The sequence below is a fragment of the Mus caroli genome, chromosome 16, assembly GCF_900094665.2.
Source record: "Mus caroli chromosome 16, CAROLI_EIJ_v1.1, whole genome shotgun sequence".
In the NCBI taxonomy this organism is placed as follows: domain Eukaryota; kingdom Metazoa; phylum Chordata; class Mammalia; order Rodentia; family Muridae; genus Mus; species Mus caroli.
Window position 1 is genome coordinate 23,660,502 of NC_034585.1, and position 11,205 is coordinate 23,671,706.

Genomic DNA, 11,205 nt, shown 5'->3' on the forward strand with positions numbered 1-11,205 from the left:
CCTGTCCCAGAAGCTGTCTGCCTCTGTGGTGCACACTCTCACCTGTGCAGACTAAGTTCCTAAGTTCGGTGGAGTCCCGGAACCAAGATGGCACTCCCTGCTCCTAACGGTTTTGTGGTTTTAATAATTTTACACTCTTTATTTTTTATTTCCATTTTTTAATCAGCTGTGTAAGGAAAACTTTGCAGCCTATTTCTCTCCCAATCACGCATGTGCTGCTACCACACATGTTCTCAGTGCAGTAACTCTGCTCTGGCTGGCTGCAGTTATATTAATTATAATATGTGGGTGAGGTCCACACACCTGCCTGGGTGCTTCTGTTTGCTTTCAGCTGCAAGTTTGCTTGCCTGCTCTCAGTTTCTTCTCTGAAGGTACTGAGCAAGTATAGCGATGTGGAAGCCACAGTCAGATCTGAGGATGGTGCTGTAGTCCTCTTTCTTGTTTTCAGGTACCACAATCCTGGGGCTGACCCCCAACCATCTTATTTTCACCACTGCTAAATTTTTCTTTTGATTTGAATAATTAAGTGTATTTTTTTTACAACCTTACCAAAATGATAATGGGTTTCTAAAAGGAGGGCATAGCCACGCTATGATGAATAACTTGAGGTTACGAATAGGCAGGTTCTAAGATTACATGGACCATAAAATCTGATGGTACAAACACAAGCTGTTCATACAGCATGAAGTTCTCCTGACCCACTGGGCAGATCACAGAGCGTTGACACTTTTCTCTATATTTCTTTTGTTAGTGGATGCAGAGGAGAGTTAATTTATGGCACCAGATTAGCAAACCCTGATTTCTGCCCATGCTCACACCCATAACATCTTGTACCTATATCACATGGCTATGCAGTTGTTTCTGAGAATTTCTAGAAGCAGGAAACAGAAATTACGAATTTTGTTAAAAATATATACTAAGTTCTCAATAAGATGCTTTCAACACACAGTGCAAATCAGTGAATTATATTCCCTCCTTGAAGCCCTTGGTTCTGTGAAGGATTAATACCCCAGTGTAGGAGAATGCCAGGACCAGGAATCAGGAGTGGGTGGGTTGGTGAGCAGAGGGATGTGGAGGGGATAAGGGATTTTCAGAGAGGAAACTAGGAAAGGGAATAACATTTGAAATGTAAATAAAGAAAATATCTAATAATAAAAAATAAACAAAGGAGAATTGCCATTCTATCAATAGAACAGGAGATACACATCTGTCCACTGATGTGCTCTCTGATTTAAATGCTATTAAAATCTAAAATGTATCTGGGATGAAGAGATAGTGTTTGCTTAGGGAGAATGTGGCTGAAATTAAAAGTGGGGTAATTAAAGTAGGAACTATTGAGGGGGTGACATTTTTTTAAAACAAAAGACACCATGGGGTTGCAGATATTTTGGTATATTGGGATAGCCAAGCCAAGTGTTAGAGTCTAAAGGAGTGCCTCTCAACCTCTCTAATGCTGCGACCTTTTAATACAGTTTCCTCATGTTGCATTGACCTCCAACCATAAAATTGTTTTTGTTGCTGCTTCATAACTGTTACTTTGTGACAGTTATGAGCTGTAATGTAAATATCTGTGTTTTCCAGTGGTCTGCTATGACCACAGGCTGAGAACCTCTGGAAGAAAGGCACAAAGAAATAGATTAACACAGTAAAGCATTCAGAATTGAGAACATCCAAAGGAAGGAGAAGCAAGGAGAAGCAAGGTGAGATCTCAAGGAGCTTGGACTAAAAAATCTCAATTACTTTGGCCTATTCTCTCACTGAGTTGTGGTATCATGAGAAAATCCGATTGCTAACATTATAAAAGACCCGTTTGTATCAAAACATGATCTGAAGGTCATGGATGCATACTTAAAACAATGGCACTTCCAGACACTGGCATACTACTCAGGGAATGAAACGAAATGAGCTGTCAAGCCATGAAAGACACAGAAGAAATTTATGTACATTTAAAATTCCATAGAGGTAAGCTTAAAAGCCTACAACGGTGTGAGTTAAAATGAATGCTCCATTGAAAAAGCAAAACAGGACATATTAAAAAGATCACTGGTCACCAGGAACTAGAATCGAGGAAGGAACCTGGGTAAAGAGAACGAAGATTCTCATGGCAGTGAGTCTGTATGACCTCCCGATCTTACTGCTTGATTCCAGAACAAATCCATCAAACCCACAGAATGTACAACAGAGCATCGAGGGGTGATGATGTATCTCTGTAGGCTCATCAGATGAAGATTACAACCTCAGGTGAAGTGGGTTATGCAATGAGACCCTGTACATGTGTGGGAATATGGAATGTGTTTCTAAATCTTTGAATTGTTAATATTGTTGCCAATAGAATACTTGAGAACTAACGGAGGCCTAGTAGACCAGTTTAGATCTATCATTGGACTCTAGCAAGGACGGACAGTAGTGTGTTATACCAGCGATGTGCTAATAGGAAACATTCAGAGTCTGGAAATTCTGAAAGTAGGAACAAAAACCTTTTCAGATGACATATTTATAGGAAGTAATACAAACAGAAGGCACAAGTCCTTGACTGAGCGGTAGGAAGTTTGGAAACTCTTCAGTAAGGTAATTGAGAAAAGACTGGAGTTAGATTTAGTTAAGTTTAATTAACAATCAAGTGAATTTGTAAATGATTTTATGAAGCAAACTCACTACCTAGTGTGAAATCTGGCATGGAATTTTTCTTCTTTCCCCTGCCAAGGGATGCTTAGAAATCTCTCACTGCTACTTCTGTTAGAGACTTCAACCTGAAAAAAGGCATCTGTTATGGTTTATCTGTGCTCAGACCAAGGAGTGGCACTAATAGAAGTTGTGGCCCTGTTGAAGTAGGTGTGGTCTTGTTGGATTAGGTGTGTCACTGTAGGTGTGGGCTTCCTAGCTGCCTGGAAGCCAATTCTGAAAGTAGCCTTCAGATGAAGATGTAGAACTCTTAGGTCTTGTACCATGCCTGCCTGGTCATTCTACGTTCCTGACTTGATGATAATGGTTTGAACCACTGAACCTGTAATCCAGCCTCAATTAAATGTCCTTGCCTTAGGCAAGGAGCATCTAAAACAGAATTTCTTCTTATGTTGTTGCAATAAATGCAAATCCTGAGGAACCCAGGAAAGACTAGGCTCTATAGCTCACATTCCGCAAGGACAATGAGAACCTTCCCCCACTCTCCTCCACACAGCATCATTACCTACAGTTTATATCTTTGGCATCTTCTGCTTCCTGGTGCACTTTCTCTCTGCTCCAGTGGAAAATGAAAGTTCTTGTATTGAGTCTTGTGATCTTTCCTCTTCCTTTTCATTTATTTTCCTCCATCAATTTCAAATAGGATTTCCTTCCTCTTCTTTCATTTCAAATTCAACTCAAATATTCTCCCTCTAGCCATCCCCAAATCTATGTGTAAGCCACTGTTAAATTATTTATTTTACACTGACTCTCTAATAGAGGCTGGATGAAGATGGAGATATCAGGGCATCAAATAATATCATGTGGAAGACAGTGGGAGGTCAAACTAATGCAAGTGTTTGCACCTATTTCTGCCTCTTTAAGAACTAAAATGCCAATGTTATCTAGTCTAAGAGTGTAACAAAACAATGCTCCAGAGACTGCTCGCTCACTAAAACATCACTAGGGCCAGTATTTCTTCCTGCCATCCCCTCCACTCTTTTGTCTGCTTGTTTCTACAGCAGGTCTCCAGGAATTTCAACTAAGCCAAAGAATTGTGCCTAAAATTCACTGTATATACAAATATCGCTGCTGCATCTGGATAAAATCAGTTTGCTTTTAGAATTTCTTCATATGGCGGTGGAGGGCCTAACACACCAAAACAGGGAGCAGAGCACAGTTCAGTGTTTTGAGTAGGATGGCAGATTCCAGATGTTGGACGTCCAGCCATTTCTGCACCTGGAAAAAAAAAGAGGGGGTGTCATCTCCCAGGTGACAGGCAGTGCACGGAGGAGATGAAATCTGTCCTTTCTTGGATCACTGGAGCAACAGAAATTTATTTGTGCCCTTGAGAAAACCACTTACAGCCACCTTTCTCGCCACAGTGATAGCTGAGTTAGTGTGAGGAGCAAATTTCCCAGAATGATCAGCTCATGCCATTACTGATTAATCCGCCTGGAAACAGTTACATTGTAACAACCGAAACCAGAAAGAAATGTTCTCTGTTGTGAACATGATTCCTCTAAATACTAATGCTGTCTTTGCTGAAGGTCTCCTCATAGGAAACCCAAGTTTCACTAGGAACATTAGGCTGTTATTAAAGCCTCGTGTCATGTTTCGGTTCTCAAAATGCCATAAATACAAATAATGCAGCGTTTCATTGTAGAAAGCAGTAAGCATGTTGAGATAAGCTGTAACAAATTTGCACTTAAAATGCATACATAATAAAGACATTAGAAATTAAGGAAAAGCTTTTGAATGGATATTCTTACAAAAAGATTATCTATAATACGGCAATTCAACAAACATTTCTTTTCCAAAGTTGTAACCTTGAGAGACCTTGAATTTTTTCCAGTGGCTGTTTCAGAAATAAGTATTTCCTTGAAGGACTATTTTTGAGTCATTGGAAAAAAATCAATAGTAATATTTTATAGCCCTCTCTTTTTGCATACATATTCTTTTTATCCTGGGTATTTGTCTAACTCTGAATTTCATTGACATTTTTATATATTAACTTTAAAGAAAACACAAGCATTCCCAAATATTTACATATTGACTATATCTGCTTTTGAGTAATAATGGCAAGGTCATTACTCCCCCATGAAACTGTACAGGCTACAAAGTCAAAATTGTTTCCTCTTGTCCTCTCCTAGAAGAGGTTCACTCATCTTCCTTGAAGGCCTCAGACTTGGTAGCATCCAGAAGACTACAAAGAACATACCATAGTTACCAAGAGAATTCAGACTGCTAGACATTAGCTCACTCCTGGAACCCATATGCACATTACCAAAAGGATTAATTTGTATGGATAATGAAAACTGAAATGCATTAAATATGTGTCACTTCATTCTCCAGTATTTTTCTTAGAATGGATTTTTAATTGACCAATCCACCTTCATGCTGTTACTATAAATATTATATTTTATTTACTTAGCTCACTTTTCTTTAGCAAAAGAATAAGAATGGTTTCTATCTCTGTAAAAGGTACATTAGTTTTCTGAAGAAAGAAAGTTAGAAAAAGTTTCATTTTTTTTCTGAAGTAAAAAAAAAATGGTAAACAATACATGGATAGCATTTAAAGTGATCCAGGGATATGGCAAAGGATTGCTGCTCTTTTGTAGCATCAAATATGGTGCATGCTAAGAAAACATATAGCAATTTAAATCTATAACATTATCTTCTTATCAATGCCACTTTAATGCATATTTAATGATTTATTAGATATGACAAAAATCACTAAGTAAAAATATCGTGAGATAAGACCTTTTGAAGTACATAAGCTTGGACTGAAGTCAGCTAAGCTGGTGTATGCCTTCAAACAGAATTAAAGTTGATCTCCTTACCTCAATAATTACCTCCATGCAAAACATGTCCATGAACAGTAGCTACATTCCAAATAGATGGCTGCTGATGAAGTCAGTGCAAATTTAGCTCAAACTTAGCCTGCGGCCTGGGAACGTTTGACCAGTGGCTTGACACATGGATTATTTATGTTAGTTTTAATTGATTTATCCTGCTGTTATCAATATTGTGATCTGGGTGATATGATTCTGACAATTTGTCCCTGTGATGAAGAAATAGGATCTTTACAATTTCCCTGTTGCTTTTGTGGTTGTTATGTAAACCATAGGTGTTTTATTGATTAATTAATTAAAGCATATATAAGGCATTTATGGAGGTCAGAGGACAACTTGCTGAAGTCCCCTCTTTCCTGTCCACCATGTGGATCCCCAGAGATTGAACTGGGGTCCTCAGGCTTGTCAGCAATTACCTTTATGGTACCGAGCCATCTTATCAGCCTCATGTTTACCTTTTAACATCTCAACTCATTTTAAGTGTATTGGGAAAACCCTATGGCTTTGCCGGAAAACTTGCTGGTTAAAGAACTCATTTCTTATTCAATTTTGTAAAACCCACACATTCATTAATGAGTTATTGTAATGAGTCCAGATTTCACATGTGATTGATAATAATTGCAACAGACTTGACTTACTTTAACATACTTTTCACTGCTTTCTTTTCTGTCCTTATTGGAGTACTAGGAAATGGGGAAGGAGGAAATCTCACTGCCTAGCACCACCTGGCTTTGAACTTACTCTGTTGCCCAGGCCAAGGTGGAATGTTCAGTCTTCCTGCTTATATCTCCTGAGTGCTGAGATTACAGATACGAATCACCATGCCTGGTCATCGTTCCCTGTTTGATCGCTCTTTCCTCACACGGAGAGGAAAGGCTAGAGAGCCTGAACATGAGTCATACACAGTTCTATGGTACACTAACTGGGAGGCTTCATCTTCAAATGTCTCTGTTTCTGCATCTTCAGCATGTTGAGAATGGTAGCAACGATTTCGAAGAGAACCCTCTGGGAGAGCAAATGAGAGTGGTGGTATGCACACCTGCAAAATGCTGACTTATCTGCCATTAGCAGAAATGTGGGAATGAAGTATGCTGTCTTCCGTCCTAACATGCCATAGGGTATTTACATATAGAATATAAAATACACAAAGAAACTCTAATAGGTCCTGTAATAAAAGAATCCAGAGACACCTACAGGTGAGAGAGTTAACTATGTAAAGGCTTGCTACTTGTCCAGGTCTGCAGTCCTCCTTGCTCTTACCAATTAAGGAAACTCACATTTAATCACTGCTGGCAAAACAACCAGCACTTCTTTTATTTTTTTTTCTTCTGAAATTTAAAAAAAAAAATCTGTGAAACTGCAGAAAAGGATGGGGTAAGAGAAACTGCAAAGCTGGAAGACAGGATACCTGGACCATCAGCCCTGAGGGGATAAGGCAGAGTGAGCATTCCTGGAGGAAGCAGAGCTGGAGATCTTTATCAGGGATGCAACGTTGACTTCAGAGTAAACTACAGGTGTTCATTAATGTGTGGACAAACAGAGGTACAGTTGTCTTCTCCCATCTCTTTCCAATGAGTGTTAGGCTCTTACCTAACCCCAGCCTTAACTGTTTTCCATTCACCTCTCAAACCTCCTATTCATCTCCCATCATAGCATTAAATGCTTACTTCCTTATTAAAATGAGCTTTGATTCAGCCTTTTCAGTTCTACAGCCTTACTTTCCATTAACTCACATTTTACCCCTATTTTTAGTGAATTATTTTTGGTGTTAATATATTGTAAAAGTCACTTGACATTACTTTTCAAACATAAACTAAAACACAATCCAACAAACTAAAATTATATATATATATAATTTTAAATATATATTAAAATATATAATTTTGAAATCACTGCAATGTCTATTTCACTGTTTTATGGTCCTCTACATTATGGAATGTACTAGCCATAACAGATGGGATCCTTGTCCTGCTGATAGTTAAAACTTGCATGGATTCCTTTAAGAAGTAACTCACTGTGTGCTCTTATTCTCCACATTGGTTGGGAAGGGGGAACGGGAAAGGGAATGGGAGAGGAAATGGTTGCAAATCTTCTGTACTTTCTCTTCAATTACCAGTTAGAGTCAAGCTCCCAAAACATTATTAAAATGACAGGTAACCTTCTGAAGCTGACAAGGAGTTCAAATAAGGTGTCATTTTACTCCTAATTCAAGTGGTGGAGACAAACAGCTACATAACTCTAGTAGTAAAGCCTGACAGAAAGGGGCAAGAGCAAGTGAGAAGCTGGCTCACAGCTGATCACACTTAAGAAGACCTAAGCGGCTGAGTACATATGGTCCTGATTTGTAGCAGAGCTGGATGTGGAAGGCAGTGTAGTGTAGGAATAAGGATGATAAAGAAAGGAAAACTGCCTATGAGAGTCTGGCTGGAGGTGCACACACCGCAGAATAGAAAGGGATGGTTTAAAATCTCTATGAAATGAACCGATAGCCACAAATCTTCAAGCATATCCAATACTAAACTAAGATTCTTGCTCCTTATCTTCTATTTCCTTAGCTCCTGACCTTCTTGAATTCCTTCTATTTTCAGGCAACCCTTCCCCTGCTGAGATTCTAAATGAGTTATCTAAGGGCTGCCACAGAAAAGTACCACAAGCTGGGTGACTATCAGCAGAGTCCTTTCCTCGTGATTCTGGAGGAGATATTCAGGATCTAGAATTGGCAGGGCTCCTGTTGTCATCTTCCCCTTGTGTCTTCACAGCATCTTCTCTCCATTCTGTTCCTGTCTCCATGTTAAACTCCTTCCAGAGGAGTACCAATCGGACTGTATTAAGATCCTCACTGCTTACACAATTTTTTTTTAAATTGAATTGGCATTCCAAAGACTTTCATGCGCTGAGGTAGTAACCAGTAAGACTTGATAAGATGAACTCAGTGGATACACCAGAGGGCCCACCACAGGGATTATTTCTTCCTTTCCCATGAATAATGAACTTCCCATAGCAAGCATGGACACAACAGGGAAGACTGAGTGTATTAAATGTCAAGGTCTCCTCTGTTGGATCCAGTGACCACACAGGGAAGCATTTGACTCTAGAATATCTCATACAAGTGCAAAGGTCCTAAGAAAGAAGTAGGATCCATTTATCTGAGCACTGAGTCAGCAGAGTACTGTGAAAAGATGCCACTGATGGACCAGAAGATGCTCCTCTCACTTCATGTGTTTGGCTGAGATCCCAGGGACCTTTCTCAGAGCTAACATCTCATCAGACATTGCTATGGACTCTGCTGGCAACACCTTCCCTAAAGGTTCCTTAGAACGATGCAGAGCCTTTGCTACTTTTTTCTCTTTCATATTTCTAATCTAATAAATTGGTAACCCAAGCAATGTAATATTGGCAGGAAATGCTACATATATATAAAAAATTGCCTGTTTTATATATTTTAGTAATAGCAAAGTTCAGACAGTTTTAGCCTTTAATCATCAGTTAAAATTTTCCTCTTGGCTTTTCGTTTTTGAGGGCAATGTTTGCAAGATCCCGAGTGTCACATCTTTGACCCTTTATGTCAAAATAACAGAACAATTTCAATTAATATATGCAATAAGTAGTGGTATTAAAGTGAAATAACTTTTGAAGAAATAAAGTAAAGGTCCAGGAGTAACTGAGGGTTACTACATCAAACGCATTACATCCATTAAGATGCTTCCAATGACCCAGTTTCTACATCCTGGGTCCTAGGGTAGGGGAACATCCTCTGTGTGTCAGAAATGGAAGTGAGTCAGGAGCCCTATTCTGTATTCTCATAGCTCATCAATGTCACTCAAGCGATTTTTATCTATTTATTCCCCTTTCTTAATAGAGGATGTGTATAAAACTCACACATCAAACTTCTTGTAACCATATTCTTTATAAGAGATATGGAGGTAGATATAGTTCATTTTATCCTTACAGTGTTGTGCAGGAACTACAAGATCAGGGAAGGCTCTCATTTCCTGAGATAGTAAATACTTAAAAAGGAAGCAGATATATTCAGAGTATAAATACACAATGAAATTATCATCTAGTGTATTAGTGCAGTGTGGGTCTAGGATGTGAATTATCTTAAGATAATCTCTGGAATTTACTTCCTGAGATTACTAGCTAACAATCCCTAGGTTAATAGAGTTTACCACTGCCTAAATTGCTCTCCTCTATTTTGTCCTATCAAAGAGAAATAAGAATACCAAAAGGCATGCCTCTAGGTCAACACTGCATTAAAGACTGCCTTCTCAGCAGAGTGAGCAACCTCAGACAGGCTAGGGGAGGAGCAGAAGGTGGGGACTCCCTTCTGCCCACTTTGAGTTGGTAAGAGAAATATAAATGAGAAGAAGCAATTGAGCCTCTGTCCTCCAAGTTGCAGAGAGATAGAAGAGACACCACAAGAGGGGTTAAATATTTCTTTAAATGCAAGAACTGGAAACTTTAACACTAGGCTTGAGAGAAAGGATGGGAAATGGCCAGGAATTCAGATCCTAGACTGCAATACCCACCCTCAGGGGTGGCCCTTTAAACATAGGAATGTTCATAAGCCGTACTTCCTATCATGGGATAAGGGGGCTAAAAGCTACCTACTTCCATTTCATATCAAAGGTCTACTAATATATTGACTAGGAGAGAGAGAAGCGATAGCCCCTGAGAGAACTGATGATCACATTCTGAAGTAGACATTTATGAAATAGAGATAAGACCTGAAAAGTCTCAAATTATTGCTTAGGACTTGGTAGATTTGAAGTAAACGTTACCCCTTGTAGAAGACAACTTTTTCTTCTTTTTATTATTTATCTATCAATTTATTCATTTATTTATTATTTACTTATTTACTTATGTTTACAATGACTTCAGCCTGATCAGATTCAGTAATTTTAAGGGCCAGGTGTTAGGGCCATCTCTGCATGTTATTGAGGCAATGTGTTAGATATAATGTGTGTGTGTGTGTGTGTGTGTGTGTGTTTTCTAATCTGAAGCTATTCAGGCAAGTTTAATAACAGGTATGTGAACCGCCATGTAGCAAGTAGGAAAATATTATATAACCATTTCTACAACAACAGTCTTTAAGAACTTGTAACACAATAGTCCAGAAGTAAGATATTTAAAATATAGCAAGTGATTTTTCTTAAGATTTAAGGTAGCCTAAGTTTTCCTCACAGAGAGAAAAGGGCCAAAAAAAATAAGGCTATGTGCTCTCCTTTAGAAATAAAAGTTTACTTGGAAGAATTAAAATTACATTTTTAGATAAGTATTTAAATAAAGAAAAAGAGGTCAATATTTCCATGAATATCCCTTTGGCAAACATTTTGTTAGGTTTAGTGACCATAATTCTCTTGATACTATATGAAAAGTGATTTTTATTTTAGGAGAAAGATCAATTTGTTATGGTAGAATTTAATTATCCTTTCCAAACAACAATTTCTTAAATTGATAGTGGCTTATCCTTGTTTAAGTAATCACTTCATGCTTGGAAATTTATAGAAAATAAGAATCTCTAAATATTTTTCTTCTTAATATATTTTTGTTAATTCTTTGAAAATTAGTTCATATGAAAATGATCATAGTTACTCCAACAACTTCTGGAAACCATTCCCAGGTCCACCCCCACCTCCCACCATTCCCAGGTCCACCCCCACCTCCCACCATTCCCAGGTCCACCCCC

The 11,205-nt window shown here is 38.5% G+C and overlaps 1 protein-coding gene across 2 annotated transcripts in view; it reads right to left on the minus strand.

The window, feature by feature from the left end:
* Nucleotides 1-1,950: 1,950 nt before the first annotated feature.
* Nucleotides 1,951-11,205, minus strand: part of Tmem207 (transmembrane protein 207) — a 22,309-nt gene continuing 13,054 nt past the window's right edge. Inside the window, exon 5 of one of the 2 annotated variants that reach the window (XM_021185655.2) lies at nt 1,951-3,900. In XM_021185655.2, the coding sequence (XP_021041314.1) occupies nt 3,770-3,900 (131 nt within the window). In that variant the 3' untranslated portion in view covers nt 1,951-3,769. The remainder of the gene's footprint in view (nt 3,901-11,205) is intronic. The other variant, XM_029470271.1, reaches the window with a different exon arrangement.